Source organism: Symphalangus syndactylus, chromosome 8 (assembly GCF_028878055.3).
Source record: "Symphalangus syndactylus isolate Jambi chromosome 8, NHGRI_mSymSyn1-v2.1_pri, whole genome shotgun sequence".
Classification (NCBI taxonomy): Eukaryota; Metazoa; Chordata; class Mammalia; order Primates; family Hylobatidae; genus Symphalangus; species Symphalangus syndactylus.
The window spans coordinates 44,504,642-44,528,963 of NC_072430.2; the positions used below are offsets into that span (position 1 = coordinate 44,504,642).

General features: G+C 44.4%; 1 protein-coding gene across 18 annotated transcripts in view; it reads right to left on the reverse strand.

Moving 5' to 3' along the window:
* The window catches only part of RGS6 (regulator of G protein signaling 6), a 640,138-nt gene that overhangs the window by 97,646 nt on the left and 518,170 nt on the right, over positions 1–24,322 (reverse strand). For all 18 annotated transcript variants that reach the window (XM_055288922.2, XM_055288930.2, XM_055288927.2 and 15 more), the window contains exons 4-7: positions 14,387–14,437; positions 10,606–10,712; positions 9,299–9,350; positions 3,058–3,122 (exon numbers count right to left, since the gene is read on the reverse strand). In XM_055288922.2, the coding sequence (XP_055144897.1) occupies positions 3,058–3,122; positions 9,299–9,350; positions 10,606–10,712; positions 14,387–14,437 (275 nt within the window). The remainder of the gene's footprint in view (positions 1–3,057; positions 3,123–9,298; positions 9,351–10,605; positions 10,713–14,386; positions 14,438–24,322) is intronic.

The following is a 24,322-nucleotide window of genomic DNA, read 5'->3' on the forward strand; positions in this document are numbered from 1 at the left end:
AAAGGAGCTTCAGTTGGAGAGTACCACACATGAGCTCACAGTTATCACCCAGGCTTGGTGTGCAACTACTTCTAAAAACTGTCTTTTTGACTCTTCCACTGCTCATAGGAAGCGAAACTGGTAATGCCTAAATGTCAATCAACTGCGACACAGTCATAGTACAGAATTCTAGGCAGCCATTAAACACAATAACGTACATTATAGTTCCTGACATGGTAAGGACCCCAATACACCTACAGTATAATGACTGGGGAAAGAGAAGCAGCTGCCACAAGAATGTTTACGGTATGATTCTAATATAGTTTTGTAAAGAAAAAAATCTATGCATACAAAAAACTTAGGTGTTGGGGGTCACCGGTTATATTCTCTCCTTTCTTTGCTGTTTGAATTTTTGTTTTTGTAAAAATAATACGTAATCAGAAAATTTATAAAAAATTATTGCATTTTGGAAGCAAAATGCTTTTTTTGGTTTTCAATCATTTTTGTACAGAACTTCAACCTGAGAGCACATCTCAATGCCATTTTTTTTTTTTTTTGAGACGGAGTCTTGCTCTATTGCCCAGGCTGGAGTGCAGTGGCACAATCTTGGCTCACAACCTCCGCTTCCCGGGTTCAAGGGATTCTCCTGCCTCAGGCTCCTGAGTAGCTTGGACTACAGGTGTGTGCCACCATGCCTGGCTAATTTTTTGTATTTTTAGTAGAGACAGGTTTCAGCATGTTAGCCAGGATGGTCTCGATCTCCTGACCTCATGATCTGCCCGCCTTGGAGATTACGGGCATGAGCTACACCTGGCCTCAATGCCATATTCTTTACAAATACCAGAGCAGAACATTAAGGGACAAGAGAAGAGAAACTGAATCAAATACAGCAGGAGTTGATGCTGTCGGATTTCTGTATGGGACCTTTTTCTAAAACATTGAAAATATGGAGAAGAGACACACAGGAGGGAGAGGCCCCAGGCTTCTACTGTCTGGGCCTTTCCTCAAGGTTGTGTTAAGGAAGTAACGTCATCATGTCAAAGCTACTTGCACTGGGTGCACAAAGAGTACAATAGCAGTCTTTTGAAGGAGGGGTGATGTAACTGCTGGACATTTGGGCAGACAGGGGCACTACTGGGCTCCCAGGACATCCAGAGCCACAGAACAACCAGGCCAAGGTTTATCTCAGGAGATCATAACGTTCCAACATATGATCATCTGATAATGCAAACTCTAGCCAGGTTTTGAGGCTCTGGACAAACTGCTGCACTGCTTCTTCCTCTTCTGCCCCCCTGCACCCCATTCACAGGTCCATGATGCCAGTGGGATCAGAGAGGTGAAGGACCATGCACATGTCCTGCTCCCCAATGGCATGCACATTCACACTTGGGCTGTAGAGAGGGGAGCGATGACCCAGCTGGCTTGGTAGGCTTGGGAACATGAACCAAGGAGAGGTAAGGCCTGGCAGGGTGGGGCCTCATGCTTGTTTTGAAAGACAGAGGCAGTAAAAGCAGGAAGGGCTTTGGAGGTGGGTGGGTCTGAAGATGCTGTTAATGCTGGACTACCCAGGGAAGGATTCTCTGCTGCCCTTAATATTGCCCCTCCTTCCATAGCTGCTGGCCCTTCAGTCATTCACGGCTCAGCAGCACATCCTTTGGAAGATGTATAGGGAGAGGGAAGTGGAAGGTATAAGAAAGTTTAGCCAGTTTCTCCCATTCTCTGTGATCCATGTAAAGTTCAGTTTGGGGGAAAAATTTTGCAACCAAAAGTTAAAAAAAAATTAAATGATCTATGCGTTTTCAAGTGCTTTGGTTTCTGGGCTCTGTCAAATGGGAATGGACCCAAGTTTGGTGGTGGGGCCTCTAATTTTTGCAAGAAGTCTCATCTTATGAAGAAAGATAGAGGAGGAAAGTAAGAAAGCTGGGAAGTAGATACCTCATGTGACATACATCTTGTCTTATTTTCTGAATTGAATTTTACCCTTAGATTCTGCCTCTGTTACCAAGCACAGGAGAGTGGGTATAAAGGTGCAATTTAAAATTTTAATTTAAAATATTATTATATAGTAAATTTGACTTTTTTCCTTTTGAACAATTCTGTAAATTTTAACACATGTATAGATTCATACAACCACCACCACAATCAGGATACAAAACAGTTCCATCACCTTCCAAAAATCCCCTACCCCATCCATAACCCCTAGCAATCATTGATCTGCTTTTCAACATGATAGTTTTATCTTTTCAAGAATGTCCTATAAATGGAATGGCTGGCTTGAAATTGGTTTCTTTCACCCAACATAATGTCCTTGGTACTCATTCAAGTGGTTGTGTGTATCAATAGTTCATTCCTTTTTACTGCAGAGTAGTACTCTACTGTATGGATATACCACAGTTAGTTTAACCATTCAACTGTTAAAGTGCATTTGGGTTGTTTTCAGCATCTGGTTATCACAGATTAAGCTTGTATGAACATTAGTTTATAGGTGTCTGTGTGAACATGAGGTCTGATTTCTCTAAGGTATGTATATACAAGTGGGATTGCTTGGTTATATGGCAAGTGTAGGTTTAACTTTATAAGAAACTGCCAAGCTATTTTCTAGAGTGGCTGTACCATTTTGCATTACCACTAACAAAGTGGAGAGTTCCAGTTGTTCTACATCCTCGCCATCACTTGGTATCATCAGTATTTTTTATTTTGGCCATTCTAATAGGTATGTAATGGTATCTCACCATGGATTTAATCTGTATTTCCTAAATGGCTAATAATATTGGACATCTTTTCATGGGTTTATTTATCATCCTTGTGTCCTCTTTGGTAAAATATCTGTTAAGTCATTTCCCTTTTTTTAAGTTAAATTGCTTATTTATTGTTGAGTTTTAAGAGTTATTTATGTAAAAATACCATCTTATTGTGATGGTCAGAGGAGCTGAGAACAAAGGAGGAGAAATAGAAGATACTTCCCTTCCAATGTCTGAAAGGGATGAAAGGGGGACAAAAGAAAAAAAAATAAACTTAGAGCTGCAGATATGATTTTACTCTCTTCTCATATCTATCCTGGAAAATAATCATACTTACTGCTTCATAATCTGCCAGTTCCAGCCTTGCTTTATTTTGCATTGTCCTCTTACAGAGATAGATGGCTGAGGGAAGAAAAGAAATGACAACATGTACAAAACCAGCAGCAAAATGGAATTATAAGCCCATCCATCCATCTGTCCATCCATTCACCCATTCACCCATCCATCCATCCATCCATCCATCCATCCATCCAGACAGCCCACCCACCCATCCTTGCTACGTGCCCAGCACTGTCCTGGGAAAAATATGTTTTCTAAGTGGACCTCATGACCCCTGACCTCTATAAATCCTTTCGTAGTCATGATCAAATGAGGACTCCTCCATATTCCAACCCTGACAACTCCCCTTCTTCCTCCTCACTCTGCTTCACCCTGAACATCCTACACTTGGAGTGATATTTCACAAACATGACCACATTACTCCAGTGCCTAAAAGCTCCGCCTTGTGTCCTCAATGGCCTCAGAAGTAAGGTTGGGCTCGTTAGGTGGCAAATATGGTTCTTTATGATCTGCTCGCTGCTTAGCTCATCAACTTCTTCTCCCTCATGCAGGCACTGTGAGGCCACCAAACTCTTTTCAGCTTCATTCTTTTGCATATGTGTCCTTTTTGTGGAAGGTCTTTCTCTCTTCTCTCCTTCCCTCTGTCTATCTGGCAACCTCCTACTAATCTTTGAAGACCCAGGTTGGTGTTTTAGATAGCATCTACACATCCTTGACCATGGAACTAAATTCCATTGCACTGAAATCCCGTATTTACTAGACTGTCCCCTGCTCTAGGCTGAAGTCTCTTTAAGGGCAGAGGCTATGTCCTGCTCAGCTTTCGTCCCTGTCCCTAGCACCAGAGCCTGTCTTGCCAGGTGCAGTAAAAAGGCTACGGAAAGGGAAGACAATTTAAGTCTCTCAACCCAGGCTAAGGAAAGGTTCTTGGCCCCTGGTTTCCCTGTTTCTTCCTCAAACATGGCCTTCATCATCACTTCTTCTCCCTACCTTTCCTTCTTCAATGTCTTCCTCCTTCTCCAGAGCCAAGTGGAACAATCCAGGGAAAACAGTAGATGAGTGGCATAAATAAATGAACAACAGAATGATCAAGAGGGAGGGCCAGAGAGAACCTGTGATCATTTTGTTGTTGGACAACAAGATCTCTTTACTAAGAGATCTCTAGTCAACTCTTTGCTGGATCAACCAACTTCCTTCATTTGTTCTGAAAAATTTACTGATACCTATGACAGTTTGGAGCCTGGAAGCTAGCAGCCTACCCTCTGGCATGCCCACACTTCTGCTTCCACCCAGCGAATTGTGTACTCATAAGAGTCAGTTGTGGTTGTTCCCAAATCTGCTTATGTCAGGCACATCTGTTATTTTAATCACACAAGTTCACTAAATATTACATGTGTCAATGAAATAAATGTGAAAAGAGAAAGAGCGTTGCTTCTATGAAAACTCAGTTGAATGGTTTGGAACAATTTAATGAAGGAGAATCAGCTAAGACAATTGCTGGTGAATTTGATACAGGTGAGATAACCGAAAAAAGTAAGAAAAAAAATAAAAATCTAGGCGGGGCCAATATACAAAAGACTACAAAAATGTCTTTACATTCCTGATGCACTTTAAAGACACCAAAACAGGGTAGTTTGAGTGTGGTTGATTAAGAAACTAAAATTAGCTCATAATCAAAGACAACACTTTAGTCCTACCTCACAAGGCTGTCAAATGAGTGTTCCTTTGTGTATCTTACCTTTACATGAGGTGCTTAAGGCGTGCATATGTTGTTTTAAAAATGATTTTCTACTTACCAACTTTTCCAATGAACCAAGCAGCTATAGTGCTTCACTGTGTCTGATAAAGGGGTGTCTGATCTATCACAAAGTACCTCCTTCAGTCTCTTGGACCCCTGGCAGAATTAGGGACAACCTCAGGCAGGAAGCTTGACGTGTCACCAGCCTGACCCGGCCAGGTCATGATTACCCTTGAGCAGCGCAGGTCAGTGGAGGTGGCAGCTGCTTTGACAATGCTGCCCTGGACAGTATTTTGCATTGGCCAAATTAAAACTCAGAAAAGGCTAACCTGGATTTGACTATGGGTTTTATGCAGGCAGAGTCATCCCAAGAAATGTCCAAATGGGACAGCTGGGTCAAAATGGGACACTGGGGTTGCGAAGTGAGGTATCATGCATGGAATGCAGAGCTGGGGCCACTCCTGATGGCCATGAGTCACAGGGTCACACGCTACTAGCTAATGTCCCTGTGCCTAAAGTCACACAAGGAATCTTTTCACCACAATGAGGAAGGTGGGATGTGGCTGTTCTTGGCACAGAACTCCCTGGGGCTTGTCTGCATCCCAGAGTGCCCTCACCACGGCTTGCTCTAACTTCCAACCAACTCTAGTGACTACTGGTGACAACAGCCAGCCCTACAAGAGGGCATCTGGAGGAACTGTCTTAAGCTCAGATATTGATTTCTCTTGGGTATTTAATTTCTTACCAAAAAATTTGTATTTCCTTGCCCTTACATCTGGCATTACACACTTACCTATATCTCATATCTCACTTAGATAAATCCACTGCCGTCTCAAGTTCACCATGTGTCACCACACAAAAGTGGAACATATTTAAAAATTGTATAAAGGGAACAGATCCATGTATTATATGTGCAATTAAATTTCTTAAAAAATATTGAGCTTATCGAATTTCAATGTACTGAAGAAACTGACCTCTTTCTATACTTTCTGCCTTTACTAGCAACATCATTATGTACCTCAATCTCCTAAACTAGGGAACCTATAACTCACTTATTTCTCTATTTTCTTCATACTCTCTGATGACTTTTTAGAACCAAAGAATTTTAGCAGTGGAGGTAACCTTGGCAACCATCAAGTACAGGCCCCTCATTTACAGATGGGGAAACTAAAGGCCCAGAGAAGTAAAGTGATGGACCCGAGGGCTAGTTACAGATGGAGATGGAATTAGAATCGAGGCCCAGTGCAGAGTTTCCTCTATGACATTCACCGATCCATTTACTCATTCAGTCACTCATTCAAAAATGTACTGAGTGTCTCCTATGGGCCAAGTACTGTTTTAGGTGCTGGAAAAATCACCGTCGTAGCAGCTACTGCTTCCATTGAGCTCACTGAATATCAGGGACTATATGACTAAGTCACAGCCCTTACTTAATCTTCCACAGTCCACTTACTTAATCCTCATAATAACCTTACTAGGTAGGTTCTGTTATTACCCCCATCTTACAGATGAACCAATTTTTTCTCAAGTTGGGAAAAAACTTGGGAAAGTGTGTTCATTGTTGGGGACCCACAAAAGCTTCCCCAAACTGCTGAATCCATTCTAAACGTCTCTACTTGACTGCCAAGGCCTTTTTATAAACCTGCCTCTCCCAAGCTATTCAGCCGTCTCAGTCATTCATCACATAAAACCTTTGAATACTCAAGTCAGATCCTCACCATGCCTTTCTTCCCTGCATCATGCTGCCTCTCCCAGCCTGGAATGCTTGCGGGGAAAGGCTGTGACTTATTCAAATCTCCAACATAGAGTTTGACAGAGTAGGGACCAGTAAATGTTTGTCGATTGAATGAAAGTGTCTGGTACTTCATCAGTCCAAATCATACTATATTGAATTCTTAGCTTCAGTTTCACATGCTTCCCCATCTCCTTCTTGCTGATGCTACCCCACAATTCTCTCCTCTTCTCTAATTCAGCTAAGGTGAGTCAACATTTTAATCTAGGCATTGAGAAGCAAAATGTAAGTAAGCAAAACAGATGCAAAAATGAAAAGTTTTGTTCACAGGGCAATATATTCTTATCCTGAGACAATAGAAGTCTAAGTACAAAAGTCAGGCTGGCATAACTTACTGGGCACCTAAGCCCATATTCCTTTTCTCCCTTTAACCTCAGTCATAATAATATCAACCAGCATCCCAGTGGCAATAATACCAACCCCACCCCAGTAGTGATACCAACCACCACCCCGTATTAACTCAGAGAACCTTACACGCATTTCATTTAACCCTAACAAAACAACACTAGGAGACAAGTGCCATTACTACTCTAATTTTAATATGAGGTCCCTGAGGCACAGAGAGGTTAAGTAATTTGCCAAGATCACCCAGCTAGTGGAACTGGTTGAGCCTGGGGGCTCATTGTGCTGGATTCTCTCTTCGTAAATACATCCTGATTTTCTAATTAAACTGCTTTGGAAACCCTGGGGAGTACTGATTTTTCTTTGTTTTAGAGACAGGGTCTTCCTCTGTCACCCAGGCTGGAGGGCAGTGGCACAATCATAGCTCACTGCAGCCTTGAACTCCTGGGCTCAAGTGATCCTGCCATCTCAGCCTCCCAAGTCACTGGGATTACAGGTATGTACCACCATGCCTGGTCCCTGGTGAACACTTGTGCATCCTGAACCTTGATTTCTCCCTCTGATTTGCCATAAATTGAGGCACAGGAATTTAAAATAATTTTTCTTTAATGAGAGCCTGAAACAAACTATTATTTCTCTTCCTGTTCATGACACACAATTAAAATTATAAAATGAAGAACACCTGTAGAACAGGGAGATGATGCCCTTTAGTACTCAGCATAAGATGCCCTAAGCTTTATGGAAGTAAATATTTTAATCACACTTGGGCCCAGGTATCTGGTCTTACCATCCTCCCACCCTCTCTTCTCCACTGCCTGGAAAAATACTGGTTTTCACATTCACAGGGGCACACATTACTGCACGGAACTGAGCTATAATTATTCAAATTCCGAGTTGGGCTTTCATGAGCAGTCTTTTCAGCCCCAGAAGCACTAGTTTCATGAGCGGTCAAATGCAGCTTTCGCTTGCAGCTGGAAGCCTTCCTGGATCCACTAATCACACTGGTTAGGGTGCAGCACAATGTCAGAGGGCCCACGGTGTTGCCTGTGGATAGCCAAGCAGACAGCCCCAGAGCCTGCCCTTCTGCATGACTGATGTCCTCCACACTTGACCATGGAACAACTCCAGCCTTAGTAGGTAACAACTCGCTTGTATTCCATCCTCAGCTTGGCTCCCTGTTGTCGGTTTCCTTTTGCTCAAACGTATGACTCCAAGGTTGTATCTTATCCCAGGGGTCTCCCAGACAGGCTCCCCTGATCACCACCCAGCTGCACATCTCCCTCCCGCTCACCACAGCTGCATCTGCCTTCTTGTCTTAAACAATTCTGCAAAGAAGCTGCAGGTCTCATTGAGTGTCCCAGTCCCAAGGAGAGCCACAGACCAGACTGCCACAGCAGCTGAGTCAGCAGCAAGGATGCATGGAAAGGGGCAGTGCTGCAGCTACAACATTCAGGTGTGTCATGCACGGGACCGTGAAAGAAGCAAGGGTTTTGGAGCCACTCAGATCTGAGTTCAAGTTCTGCTCCTTCTTGTGAGTGTCTGTCGATCACCTTCAATAAAGAACCAGAACTGTCAGTGGAAATTTACTGAGCACTAATTCTGCCTCAGACATGGGCTATGCACTGGACATATGAGAATGCATAAGCTGGACCAGCCTCTGCCCTCGTGAGGCTTATAATCAAGGGAGCATTCAGACAATGTGGTAGTGTGAGGGTGTGGCCCCTCTGGGCCTCAGGTTCTTTCTCTTAAGCATAGTGATAATATAACTTCTGCAGTGAATTGGCATACAGGAATGTTGAATAATCTCCATGGAGAATATGTGGCAGAAGTCTTGTAGGTCCCTGTCTAGAGAGACAGAACTCTCGACTTCACCCACTCTTTATTTTCCCAGTCCAGAGTGACTTCTGTATACTCCTCCCTGGTCTCTGTCTCTTTTCTAAATTGCAACTATCAAGAACACCAAAAGGTTCTTAGTAAGTTTTGACAAGTCTATGAGAACAGAAAGGGCCAGGAGGAGGTAGCCCCTTGATCCAGCCCTCCCTGAAGCCATCCCATAGTGTTGTTGTGGGATCCTGGTTCTCCATGGCCCCAAGATGAACATACTGACCACCCTTGATAAGATTTTTCTTCCCTCTCCTGCTTCCCCTCCAAGGACTACATCTTTCAGTGAGCTGGGCCTTCCTCTGTTGTGTGGAACAGGAAATTTGTTATATAGCAACAATATGAGAAAGGACCAAGCAGAAAGGACCAAGCAGAAAGGACCCTCCTCCCCGTGTACCACCATTGCCCACACCAAGCATTTGTCTTCTGCACCCCCAGAAGTGACACACAGGGTTGAAGTTGAGAGTTCCCAGTGGCTTCAGTTCTCACCATAGTCAGTGTTTTCAGGTTCCCAGCAGTTCGAAGGCCAGAAGTACGGAGCCTGCAAAGGAGCATGGGTGTCAGGGCTCAGAGGTGTGCCATGCCTGCATTTCCCTCCCACACCCAGGGAGGAGCCTCCCTGATTGCAGGCTCTCCCCCATCTCCTTCTTGCTGATGCTACCCCACAATTCTCTCCTCTTCTCTAATTCAGCTAAGGTGAGTCAACATTTTAATCTAGGCATTGAGAAGCAAAATGTAAGTAAGCAAAACAAATGCAAAAGTGATAAGTTTTGTTCACAGGGCAATATATTCTTATCCTGAGACAATAGAAGTCGAAGTACAAAAGTCAGGCTGGCATAACTTACTGGGCACCTAAGCCCATATTCCTTTTCTCCCTTTAACCTAGTCTGAAGAACTCTTCTCCAACCCCTTTGGTTAGACCTTGATTCAAGCCTGTATCTTCTGCCTTCATTCCCTCTGTGGAAGGATCTGGGAGAAGGAGTGTAAAACGGGTGGGGAGGGTGATTAGGTAGCAAATAGAAACTTCACTCTGAGAAGGCAGCATGAGACAGTAGAAAGATCAAGGTCTGTGCTATCAGGCTCACTTAGGTTCAAATGAAGGCCGCTCCTGGATTTACTAAATGACACTTTAATTCTTTGAGCACTTCAGTTTTCTCATCTGTAAAATGGGTGATATTTACCCCCTAAAGTGTGCTCTTCAGAATAAATGAGGAAATCTGTACAAAGTGTCTACCCTGGTCTGAATGTCTGCGTCCTCCTCAAATTCACATGTTGAAATCCTAATCCCCAAGGTGATGGTATTGGGAGATGGGGCCTTTGAAGCCCTCACAGATGAGATTAGTGCCCTTACAAAAGAGGCCTGATATAAGCCCCAGGTCCTGTCTGCCATGTGGGGATACAGCTAGAAGGTAGAATCTCTAAGCCAGAGAGCAGGCCCTCACCAGACACCAAATCTGCCGGCACCTTGGTCTTGGACTTGCCAGCCTCCAGAACCATGAGAAGTAAATTTTTTGTTGTTGTTGTTTAGAAGATACCCAGTTTAGGTATTTTGTTGTAGCAGCCCAAAGGTACTAAGGCAGTGTCCAGGGCATGGTAGACTCTCAATGACAGCCTTTTACTATTCTCTAAGTGGGTCACCCAATGGCCCAGACAAAAGTTCTCTTGGCTTTCCCAGTGCTGATGAGGAGTGAGGGCTACTCCCTCAAATATCCCCAGGTTTTCTTTGTAGTTCTAACCTGAGATCAGATGATGTTGTGAAGAAAAGCTTCTTCGGGAGGAGGAGCCAGCAGGCTTACCTGGAAACGATAAAAGGTGCCATCATCCTTCATGGTGAGAACATGGTCTGAGATTGGAAAGATGTAGCCCTGGGCAGCGATAAGGCTTCCCAAGTGTATTGCTTCAACTGTAAGAACAGTGCATAGAGAGAGAAGGAATTAGAAAGCAGGTTATTTGGCTGAAAATTAAGCCGGGAAACCAGAAGTCAACTGTCATCACCCCCAGATGCCTGTGTTGATGATACGACTGCCCTTCCTCAGTGTAGGGGTGGGGAGGGGAGATGCCAATGGCTGGAAAGGGCAACTATGTGTCTGGGACTTGTCTGAATCCCACCTCTGAGAGCCTGACATGGCTTAACCCCTCCCCACCCTGACCTTCAGAAGAAAGTCTGGCTTCAGGATCAAGGGCATAAGTTCTGGCATAGAAGAACCTGTATTTAACTAAGTGAGATATTTCACATGAAGTGATTGTCTGGTAGAGGTCAAATACTCCATAAGTGCTGGAAGCTCTGATTCATATCAGTTTCATCATCCCCAGCAGTAAGAATGCAGCCTCACTGCCCACAGAGATGTAGGACTCCCACTGCATTCCCCAGTATGACAGTCCCATCAGGAATGAGAAGAGTGTCACCCTTCTCTCATGGACAGAAAGGAAAACTTCACTTCCTTTGATAATTAGAGGAAGGACACTGAAGTGGGCAGTGACAGAGAGAGGCTAACCTGATAGAAATACTTATATTTTTGCCACAACCAATCTGTTCCTTTGTTCCTTTAGCACCAGCCATAAATAGATGCACATGGAAAGTTAAGAATATAGACCAGGCATGGTGGCTCATGCCTGTAATCCAGAGGCAGGCAGATCGCTTGAGCTCAGGAGTTTGAGACCAGCCTGAGCAACATAGCGAGACCTTGTCTCAATTAAAAAAAAAAAGTTAAGAATTTAGATTTATCCTGTGCAGAGCTAAGAAAAAATAACAAACCTCAATGCTTCTACCACACACAGTCTTTCACAAATCCAAAAGTACTGTTACAGGTTAAAACTAATTTTTGGACATGGAAATTGTTAATGTGCTCAGGGAGCCTCTAGTAATTATTAATTTCACGAGCTCTGACTTTTTAAAATAGTTTGTTTCGGCTTTACTTGCAAACTTTTCAAGAAGTTGAATACAATGTAATGTTTTGCGTATTAAGAACCACCTATTCTCCTTTGAAAGGAACATACATGTAACTGGTGGAATTAGAACGAATGGAGTTTTATTTTACTTGCTTAGTGATGACCAATTTGCTATTTTTTTTTTTTTTTAGAGACAGGTCTCACTCTGTCACCCAGGCTGGAGTGCAGTGGCGCGATCACAGCTCATTGCAGCCTTGAACTCCTGGGCTCAAGTGATACTTCTGCCCCAGCCTCCCAAGTAGCTGGAACCACAGGCACATGCCATCACGTCTAATTTTTTTTATTTGTAATTTTTTTTTGTAGAGGTAGGGTCTTGCCATCTTGCTCAAGTTGGTCTTGAACTCCTGGGCTCAAGCAATCCTTCCAGCTGAGCCTCCCAAAGAGCTGAGATTACAGGCATGAGCTACCATGTCTGGCCAGTTTGCTTTTTAAAGTCTATATGCTTCAAGAACCATGAGTCTAGCTAGAACAGAAGTTTCATCAGCAGCAGCTGCTCCTTCCCCAGAAAAGAAAGAACAAAATCCTGTAGGAAGGTGACTTTCACGCCACCAGTCTTGGAGCTAAGACTCTAACTTCATTCTCTGAGCAAAAATGTTTTTGCTTAGACATTGGCCAATGGGGCCAGGTGCGGTGTTTCACACCTGTAATCCAAGCACTGTGGGAGGCCAAAGCAGAAGAATTGTTTGAGGTCAGGAGTTCAAGACCAGCCTGGATAACACAGTGAGAGCCCTATCTCTACAAAAAATAAAACAAAAAATTAGCTGGGTGTGGTGGTATGAGCCTGTAGTCCCCAGCTACTCGGGAGACTGAGGTGGAAGATAGCTTGGGCCAGGGAGGTCAAGGCTGCAGTGAGCTATGCTCGTGCCACTGCACTCTAGCCTGGGTGACAGTGAGACCTTGCCTCAAAAAACAAAAAATAACCACATGAAATTGGCTGATGGGAAAAAGAAAGGAGAGAGGGGCAGATGCTGGATCTGACTGTTTCCCAAGGCCTTGGTTTGCCTCATCTCCCCCTTCTATTCCCAGCTGACAAATTGTTCTTAGCTTCTCCTCAGCCACTTCTCAGAAGCCCAAACAGGCCCCTATACCATGATGTCTTCCCAACGGCATCAGAGTATAACAGATTTTCATAGAAATAACTTTCATCATTCAGGACTCTTCACAGAAGCTTCTCATGCCAGGGCCAGAGGATTCCTGAAGCTCATTCTCACATACTGCTAGCCAATTTAGGGTTCTCATAATAGTAATAATAAAATATGTGTCAGAAATACAATGATTATTTTAGGAGGCAAAGAAACAAGTACTCTTGCAAGAGAAAAGGCGGCCATGAGGAAACGCGTTCCTTAGTTTAGCATTATAATCACAGGAAATGCTGACTTTAAATAAATGTAACTAAACAGGTAGACGCTGATCCAGTCCAGGCTTTCCAAGTGGACATTCAGAAGTACAGGCTGCATCAGGGACAACACATAGGGAGTTGCTTTGGGTTCTATCCTTTACAAAGGGTTAGTATTTATAGTGTTTTCCCTGTGAATCAAGAACTTGACTAGAATTAAGAATTTTCACTAGTTGTGAGAATAGCCAATAATCAAGGGGGTGAAAAGACTTAGGCCACTTCTATGAATGGTCTGCTTTTCTGGCACTCAGAGTTCTAACAACTGTATATAATTAAACTGCATAGAAACTGTACTGTTTTGCAGTCAACAGATTAGAAATGTTGGGTGAAAATACAGGAGTGCCAAGCTGACACACTGACTCCAGCAGGGAATCACAGCTGAAGGTCACAGATCCAGAATGGGCACTTGATAAAAATCTTCAAAAAGCACTGTGGTTCGGGGCTATTTAATTTGTGGCAGATAAGTCTAATCACACCAATGTCCATTAAGAACATCAGAGTGAATTAGTGGATCTTTATAAATGTGACCTTTGGGCATCAAGAATACTCAGTTAATCAAGGCAAAGGAGTATGTAATAAATTCAGAAAAGTATTAACTAACAGCACACGGGAATAAGCTTTACTTATCTCGAATTTTTATTCTTCTGGAACACCCCCCATTTCCTAATTACACTGTGAAAATAAATTTTACTGCCTATTTTCTGGTGGGAGGACAGACTTGGAAATTGTTTTATCGGCCAGGGTTTTGCTGTTGATTTCCTGGTAAGGTCTTCCCAATTGAAATGCGCAATTAAAGTTGAAAAAAAATCATTCCTTCACTTCTTGCAGAAGCAGAAAACAGAGGGAGTCTTAGCAAATAATTAAACATCTTAATTGTGGATCAGGCAATCTAATTTTAAGAGCTGGCTCTAGAAGGCTGTTCAGTGACAGTGCTACAACTTTTCTTTAATTGCTGCAGCTAACGAGAATTCAACTCATTTCACACATTATTGTATTGGGCTCTTTGGCATTCTAAATAGTTGCTCATTTCCTCAAAGCATGATTTAAATTTAAAGACAAATATTCAGTGGAGAAAATAAATTAATTTTATTTGTAAATAGAGCGATTCCACATCTTGAAATTCACATTTACAAGACCAGTTCTCAGGAGGGTAAGAGAATCTAGTTTGGAACTTGGTTATGGGATGTTTACTGATAGCAGGGGAGATAAGGGCAGGGTCAAAGGTCAAGTACCTGGGTCCTCAATGGAAAGGTTCTTCATAAGCCACTGCACAATGTCAGTACCTGCAACGATAAAGCAATTTCAGCTGAAGACCTCCTGGGTGTTTAACACTGTGGCAGAAGAACCATGTTTACCTAAGAGAATCCTAATTCCAATCAGTCCACACTGTAGAGCAGGATAATATGGGCACTTTTTTTTGTCCTAACCAACCCTTTCCATTCTTCAGTACACTTCCATAGTTACAATTCCATTCTTGTCCAAAAAACACTCACTTCTGATGATGCAGGATGAGCTTATATTCACATTTCTAGGAAGTGTCTACAGAGGACTTCCCCGAGACATGCTAGGTGAAGCTTTATCATGCCTGGCTCCCAGACCATTTCTTGAAGAAGGAGGCCTCATCAGCTCCCTACCATCAATTACAAGGGCTGACCAACACAGGTGACCTCATAGGTTCTTGCAAAACTCTCATCTCCTCTGGCACAGGCCTATCCTGAATGAATGCGTCCCTGCATTTGTGGCAGAAACGTCTATGTATTCACCAAGACCCCTTTCCTCTCCTCACTGTGCCATAGCTAGATTACATTTCCAGACTCCCCTGCACTTAGATATGGACTGAGTTCATACCATAAAATATGGGTAGAAATGGCATATGCCACTTCCAGACCTGGACCATAAAAATTCCTACATGGCTCTCCATAGCTCCACCCCTTTCAATCCCATCCACTGGCTGGATGTGGGGGACTCCAAAGACCTGGGGGAATGCAGAGCCACAATAGGGAGGGAGCCATGGTCCCAACCATGGACATTATGCCCATGTGGGGCTCTGACTTGAGTGAGGAATAAACTTTGTTGTGTTAAGCCCCTGAAATTTGGGACTTAGCTGTTTTGGTATCTAGTATTAACTTAATGAATATAAATCTTAATAGTCTGAAGGAACTTTTAAATCTTGTCTACTCCAACCCTAGCCAATACATGAGTCCCATTCACAACACCCTGGACAAGAGGTGCTATAACCTGTGTTTAGAATCCCTAGTACCTGGAAACTCACAAACTCCCCCCTACCCAGTCTGACCCAGTTAAATCAGCCTTGATTTATCTGAACAGAAACTTGCCCCTCTCTGACTTCCTCCCTTTGGCCTCAGTTTTGCCCTTTGATGATAGAAAAACAAACCCCAACCTAACCACTCTGTGCGACAGCCCTTCAGCTATTCAGACAGTCCTGCGGCATACCAGCGACGTCCTCCCTCCAAGTGCAACAGGCCTGGGTCCCTCAGCTGCTTCCTTGCAGGGTGTGGCCTGGAGTTCCTCACCACATGTTCCCAATCCTCTGAATATGTTCCCTTCTGTCTGCCTCTCTTTGAAAATGTGACCCTTAAACAATGTTCTGAGAGCAGCACTGTGTACGTGGCAGTAGAGGAGTTCAGTTTTCTGGAAGGTTCTGAATTTCTGGTCAATCTACCTTTGCCACCCAAAGATCTCACTTTAAACCAGTGCAGACCACTGAAGGTGTGGCTTTGTCACCTCTGAATTGTTTGATGGAACACAGCCTGCAAAGGGAGACATTTTAGATATCAGACTCCTACCATGCGTCTGAGGCTTTGGTGCGAGGGAGGGGATGTGTCAAGAACTCTCTTGGGCTGGATTCTGGCTGAAGGCCTGAAGATCCAGCAGAGGGGCTTCATGGGGATTGCCCTCTTCCCAGAAATCAGTTTTCTTAGATACGTGACTGGTGGCCAGAAGTGGGACTGGTACAGGACGGAAAGCCTAGACATTTTGTTTCTCTCTGGGTCCATGGCAGGTGAAGTAACCCTGCACAGTGGGACCCCCAGGGCCATCCTCGTCCTCCTGTGTGCCCCAGTTCTGCCGACACAGCCTTGCAATTTTGCAGTTTCCCCGCGCCAACCTCAAAGGCAGCACTTCTAGGCTTCTCCTCACTCTTGCTGCTCCTGGACGGCATCTGTGAGTCAAACTTTAGATCAAAAACACTCCTATTCATTCGTATTCTTGGAGAGACAGAGAGAAAGGAAGAGAATGAATATGTGTGTGTGTACATGTGCCTGTGTGTCCCTTTTCTCCAAATTATACAAGTTCAACATTTGTCCCAGGAAATGAAGAACAAAGCAGAAATCAAATAAGAACTGTAGTCCCAAGCTGGGGGTGGGAGAGATACTCTAATCTGTTTTTTCCTCAAAAGAAAAATAGTTCTGGCCAGGCACAGTGGCTCACGCCTATAATCCCAGCACTTTGGGAGACCGAGGAGGGCGGATCACGAGGTCAGGAGTTTGAGACCATCCTGGCCAAAATGGTGAAACCCCGTCTCTACTAAAATACAAAACATTAGCCGGTCGTGGTGCCACGTGCCTGAGTCCCAGCTACTCGGGAGGCTCAGGCAGGGGAATTGCTTGAACACGGGAGGTGGAGGTTGCAGTGAGCCGAGATCGCGCCACTGCACTCCAGCATGGCCACAGAGTGAGACACCGTCTCAAAAAAGAAAAAAAAAATAGTTCTTTTTTGTCGGTTGCCTAGAAACTGCGAGGTTTCCTGCATTAGCCGAGCCGTCCCCCAGGCCTGCGGATTATCTTTCTGCTGAGCTTGCCGAACCATTATTTATCACCTGCCAAGATTGATTACTCACCCTGGGACAATGACAGCCCTTCCTTTCCCCTGTTAATTACTGTCATCATTAATATCCATGTCACTAATTAGTATTCATTCACAATTGAAACTCCTTCCTTGCTATCATATCCGCTCCCCCCACCACCCCAACGCCCGGCTCAGCACCATTGTCTGGGTTTCCACCCGCTTTTGGCTTCCTGTGCTCAGTCTTTGGCCTAATTGTTCTCCCCGGTCCACCAGGCCGTGGTTTGCATTTACAGGGCTAAAGGATCACATTTAAGCACTTTTGTTTCTAAAGAAGGGAAAATCACACAAACCCATTTCCTTTTTTCCCTAGCCCCATGGAGACCACAGAGTGGAGTTTCTTTTCCCTGGTTCAGCCACCATGACGGCTGCTCTCTCATCTGGGGGCTGATGCAACAGTCCTCAGGCCCAGGCAAGGGCTGAGCGGCTGCCCCTGGCTGCCTGGGACACTGCACTTGATCTGCAGTGGCATCCACTCCGCCACCATCCCTTCCACGCCATGGCAATGCTTGGTAGACTCCATCTCAGCACAAGCAACACCACCCAGAGACAGGGGGACGTGCTCACTCTCACAGGCATCAGATATTCCAGGCTTCCTTGGACCAACCCTAGAGTGGCCAAGCCTCCAGCCCGTGGCAGGGAGTAAACCATTGTGTGTGCAGCCCCAGGAACAAGTCAGAAAGGGAAATCTGTCATAATATTGCGTCCTTTAAAACATTTACAGTGATTACGCTGTAGCATCTGACAAGAGTAGTCCAAACATCCAAATCACCAGCAGGAGAAAGTATTTCCATTCTTTTTTCACTTTCCTTCTTGCCTCTTTCCTTCCTTCCCGCTAGCCCATGATCACCCTTTCCTTCCTGTTCTAAAGAGAATTTGAAGTGGATTCCTCTTCTACTCTATCTAAAATTAATTGTTGCCTTGTTACCACGATAGGTTTCTGGATCTTATCTTAGTCAAGCTGCTTTGCCAAGGACTTAAAGTCAATAAAACAAAATAACAAATGCTATGTTGAAACAACATAACAAATGCAGGATGGCCACCCTTTATTCCCATAGATCCTAAAAGCGTTCTTTTTGAAGCTGATTTATCAATATATATTCCAGGAATATCCATGAAATACACCAGAGGGCACCCAAAACACCTCTCCATTGCATGTGTGTTTTATTAGTATATTTAAGGATATATTTATGATATGCAGTTATGGGTTATGTTTCTGTACGTGTTATATGTATTTCAATTGTGTCTTTTATATCTAAAATCATGTTTATTAGATGACTGGGAACAAACCAAAAGGCCTCTAATAGAGGATTGAATAAATAAATTATGGCTCATTCATGCAATAAATATTTATTAAACATCTGCAGTGGAAAAGCATCTTGAGAACAAGGTTACTGTAAAATATTTATGTTCTCTTAATTATATATGTATAGATACATATAAATATGGAGAGGAAAAATTCTGGATATATATTTAAATTGTTAACATTAGGTTATTTTGGGGAGGGGGAGGCATCAAATAATGGGAAATTTCTATTCTTTACATTTCTGTATTATTTGAAGTTCATAGAACATTCATATAATACTTTTACACTAGAAAAATAATTTTTTATTTTAAAAAGCACAGAGAGAAGAAAGAGTTGGCCTCTGAGGCCAAAGTGGAGACGGTACGGGTAACTTTGGACGGCCTCTGGCTATCCTCAAGCCCTGGCCACTTCCTGCTCTCTGGGGAAAGAGCCAGGAGACTCAAAGCTCTCTTTTTCCTGAGGGGTAAACAGTGGGAGGCTCAATCCTGAGGCTCAACAGTGTGCCTCCAATTGGCCACTCTCTGGCCATCTGCCACTCCTGGAGCCTCAGAGCGACCCTTTATAGACTCTGACAGGGCTGTCCACCCCTCCTCTGTGTTTGTTAGCTTATTTATTTGGTGAGAGTAAGACGCAGTGATCTTTTCCTGATGCCTTTCCATGCTGAATTAACTCTATTGAGTAAGCTGGTAAGGGGTTTCTGTCTCTGGTTTTAGGCAGACACTCATAAAATTCAGGGCTTTGTCTTCAGGTGTTTTAAGCTCCTCCAAAGTTGTAGCATTTAACAGGGATAACCCTCCTCCCATTAATGCGTCAGAACTGCAGGAGATCCTAGTATGAACCACTCCCCTGATTCTTCCCAAAGCATTCTATCAATCCGAGCCCAGATCAGATTATGCAAAGTTGATAAAAAGACTGGTTCCCATCACCTGCAAATTTCCAGTAACTTGAAACCTGGTGGATTATACAGTACATCACAGTACTGATAAATGAAGCAATTCATAAACCAATTATCAATCTTGACTGTTGGGGAAAGACACTTTCTTTTGAGTAAAATGTTTCTGGAGCCGTATGAATGATCAGATGGTTCCTGCCATGAGTGAACTCACCGTCCTCTTCAGTCAAGTTTATGACTCAGTCCATTGGATTTTCACATTCCTGCCAGGCCTCTGCTGCACCTCTGGGTGGGGAGGGCAGCTTCAGGCCACCTTATCCATAGATGTCATGCACAGGCCAATGCTTATGAAGGCGGAGTGACATTTCCTGAGTGCCCATGGTGTACCAGGCCAGAGCTGGGCACTTGACCCTGTTATCGCATGTCATCTGGACAATAATTGTGTCCAATATGATAATTATTATATCCATTTTAAAGACGAGGCCCAGAGAGGCTCAAGACCACAGGCTACTACTGATGTAGAGCCAAGATTGGAATCCAGGCAATTTCATGCCAAATATTATTTCCACTATACTATTCTGTGTCTCTTAACTCTGTATAACTTTCCAAGTAGTATAAAGAAAACTGATATTCTGTATGTATTCAGTTTTTTTCCTGAAACAGAGGCATTAATTTAGTGATGATAATAATTGGTACTATTATTAGCTGTTGAACTAATAATTTATTGAGCACTTTCTATCTTCCAGGCTTTGGAATAATCCTACTATACTAATCCTATGCTGTAAATAGCATATTATTATCTCCATTTTGCAAATGAATGGAAGGATATTCTAAGTAGGACAATCTTTACAGTCTTTTTTTCTTTTATGCCTTAGTTGAAAAAAATGCAACAATCAGTTAGCAGAGAAAGCTTAACTAAGACGAAATGTTAAGCTGGGCTTTGGAGGGTGAGCACAATGAGTAGCTGGCAGTAAGACAGAAGGGAACACAGGTGGGAGAAACAGACTGACGAAAAGTTCAGTGTCATTTTCAAGTAGTGTTTGGTCAGTGGGCTTGAGTTTTTCCACGGAAAATCGTGGCAAATTTCACACTCACTTGCAAGCACAGGAAACGATAAGGTGCAGCATTTGTAAAGTCAAACACACTTGAGAGCAACTCATGGTACATCACTTACAAACTGTGGGAACCTGGGCATGTCCCTTACCCACCACCTGCCCTATCTCCATTTCTTCATACGTCAACTAGGGGCAAGTGCTGTCTAGTTAAGAATAAAGCCAGGTATACAAGACTCTTCACAATGCCTGGTTCATGGTTTTGCTGAAATGACCTGGTTGTTAGCAAGTCATCTGCTGGCCCTGTGCATTTATTCCCTCATATGAAAAGAGGACAGTACACTTTGGGAGGCCGAGGCGGGTGGATCACCTGAGGTCATGATTTTGAGACCAGCCTGGCCAACATGGTGAAACCCTGACTCTACTAAAAATACAAAAATTAGCTTGGTGTGGTGGCGGGCACTTGTAATCCCAGCTACTTGGGAGGCTGAGGCAGGGAGAATTGCTTCAACCCGGGAGGTGGAGGTTGTAGTGAGCCGAGATCGCACCACTGCACTCCAGCCTGGGAAACAAGAGTGAAACTCCGTCTCAAAAATAAAGAAAAGAGGACAGTAATAATGGGACCCACCACCTTGACTGTGAGGGGTAATGAACCCATGCAGAGTGGCTGGCATATCATAAGCATTAATATTAATACACATTGGCTACTCATAGAGTCCATGTTTCAGGGACCTCATACCGGCCAAGTGTCTAACCCAGTCATCTGCGTAGCTGGGAGAGACAGCAGCCACATGGAATCCTTGTGTTACTTACCAGCTTTTAAATTTTAGGCCTTAGAGAATCTCAAAATGTCTTCTGGTGCTTTTAGGCTGGGATCTTCTGATAGACAGCTTGTTGGACAGAAGGGGAGGCGGGCGTTGTGGCTGGACAACTCTACTAGCCTGGTGAGGCCTCACTGAGAGACTGGGACCCCTGCCTGGTGCTTTTCTGATCCTGATCCAGGATGCGCATTTCCCAGAAGTGAGGGCAGAAAGCAAAAGAGGTGCCCTCACCCCACTGCAATTCAGTTGACGGTAACGGAGTCAACATCTTTCTTGTTAGGGATGCTCTGGTCATGTCCATCCCAACACCCTCTTCTTCTTCCCCCACCTCTCCTGCCTTGGGACCACCTTTCCCTTCCCAGAATGCAACAGTCTCCATCGCACCACAGGGCCTTTGCATCTGCTACTCCCTGGGCCTGCCATGCCTTCCCTTTCTCCTCCCACCTCTTCCTCTAGCTCAGGGGTCCTCAGCCTCCCAACAGGTAACGGTCCCTGGCCTGTTAGGAACCAGGCTTCACAGCAGGAGCTGAGTGGCGGGTGAACAAGTGAAGCTTCATCTGTATTTACAACCCCTCCCCATCACTCGCATTACCGCCTGAGCTCTGCCTCCTGTCAGATCAGCAGTGGCATTAGATTCTCACAGGAGCGTGAACCCTATTGTGAACTGTGCATGCGAGGTAGGCTGCACGCTCCTTATGAGAATCTAATGCCTGACGATCTGTTCCTGTCTCCCATCACCCCCCAGGTGCAACTGTCTAGTTACAGGAAAACAAGCTCAGGGCTCCCACTAATTCTACATTGTGGTGAGTTGTATAATTATTTCCTCATATGTTATAATGTAATAATAATAGAAATAAAGTGCACAATAAATGTAATGCACTTGAATCGTCCTGAAACCATCCCCCACAACCCTGGTCCGTGGAAAAATTGCCTTCCATGAAACTGGTCCCTGGTGCCAAAAAGGCTGGGGAACACAGCTCTAGCTGACTCTGACACATCCTTCTGCCCTAACTCCCTCGGGAAGGCCTTCATTGCCCTCCAGACTGGCTCAAGGTCCTTTGGCTTCCAACCTCAAGAGAACAAGGTTCTTTCTCTTTGGAGCATTTATCTCAGTTTGGAATTAGCCACAATGTAATTATTTGATCGATGTCTGTTTCCTCTTCTGTATTAGTTTGCTACGACTTCCATGACAAGCTATCACAAACTGGGTGGCTTAGATAACAGCAATTGATTGTCTATGGTTCTGGAGGCCGGACAGCTAAGATCCAGGTGTCAAACGGGTTGGTTCTTTCTGAGGGCTGTGAGGGAGAATCTGTCCCAGGCCTCTCCTGATCCTCCCGAGTGGCTGGGACCACAGGCATGTACCGTCATGCTGGCTAATTTTTTAATTTTTTGTAGAGACAGGGTCTCCTTATGTTACTCAGGCCAGTCTCTAACTTCTGGGCTGAAGCAATCCTCCTGCCTCAGCCTCCCAAAGTGCTGGATTACAGGCGTGAACCACGACGCCTGGCCCAAATTTCCCCTTTTAATAAGACTACCAGTCATACCAGATTAGGGCCCACCCTAATTATCTCACCTTAACTAATTACATCTGCAATGACTCTATTTCCAAATAAGGTCACATTTTGGAGTTCTAGTGTTTAGAACTTCAATATATGAACCCATAAGGCCCACTAAACTGTAGCTCCAAGGGAGCAGGGACCCTGTTAGTTCTATCCCTGGCATGGAGTAAACATCTGGTGCAGAGTTGGGGTCTAATGAATGCTTATTCATTGATAGTTGTATTCAAATACACATCATAATACATAAACACCCACACATGTATATTCAATATGTTTTAAATTTTTCCTCAATTTTTTGTGGCCCTTGAAAACATCATCACAATCTAGTACCAGACATCATATAGGCAGTTTACAAACACTGCTTTAGAGGAAAGGTTCAGGGCCTTTCATCCATTGATACTGTTAAAAAAAAAAAAAAATCACATCTTTTTGCCTGTAATCTCAGCACTTTGGAAGGCCAAGGTGGGTGGATTGCCTGAGGTCAGGAGTTCGAGACCAGCCTGGCCAACGTGGTGAAACCCCATCTCTACTAAAAATACAAAAATTAGCTGGGCATGGTGGTGGGTGCCTGTAATCCCAGCTACTTGGATGACTAAGGCAGGAGAAGTGCTTGAACCTGGGAGGCAGAGGTTGTAGTCAGCTGATTGCACCACTACACTCCAGCCTGGGTGACAGAGTGAGACTCCATGTCAAAAAAAAAAAGAGAAATCTCAACAAATTACTACTTAAACAAATATTAGGTAGCGATTCAAAGCCTCCTCCTTTTCCTTATTAAAAACTGGCTGTCACTGGGAAGAGGACAGCGGGCGGAAGGAAAGGTAAAATCTTCAGCTCTTTACCTCCAGGCTGAGAGACACTCACCGGCCCCCTCCCATCTCTTTGGCCTGTCCTCGCTGCTCAACTGACTTCCAGACTGCAGGGTCAGCCCGCTTTTTGACTGGCTTTTGTCCAGCGGGTGATTTTCCCTTCTTAACAGGCAGGCCTCTGAGTCATTCTGATGTGGTCTTGAACAGGTGGGAGGCATTACATCCAGACACAGCAAATACGATTTTGGCCCCAGTGATCCCTCAAGCATCCTGCCATATGTGGTCCTAAACCAGGGGTCACCAGGGGCACCTCCCTGGGGTCTTCTCCCAGGTTGGCCAAATCGGCTTGCTGGCCTCCATGGGTATATGACAACAGCACCACGTGCTGACCCACAGAAGGAAAGCAAAGGCCTTGGCTGTAGCTGGGATGGAGAAGGAGGAATCTCAGGCTTCTCATGATATTTTGCCTCAAGAACTGGAAATTGATCTGGGAGTAGATCCCACACACTGAGGGAGAAGCCCCCAGACCGAGAAAGGATGGGCTCATCTACTTGAATGAAACAGAGAAGCTTGAAAGAGCCAAGGTAGGGCAATTCCTGAACCATCCAGGACCAGAAAACCTGCAGCAAAGGCCTGGGGAGATGGGGCAGGAGAGACAATCAGCTGCGGGGAAGCCCTTGGCCACTGTTCTCCCCCAAGCCCCATCCCCCCTCACCTCCCTCCCACTCAGACCGTGCACTTCCCCATTCTCTGATATTTAAAGCTTCCCTGTGCATTATGAAAAATAATAGGGGCCAGGAGACCCAGCGAGGTTATTACCAACTCATAAATCAACCAGGAGGCTCTGAGGGCTGTGACGAGGTGT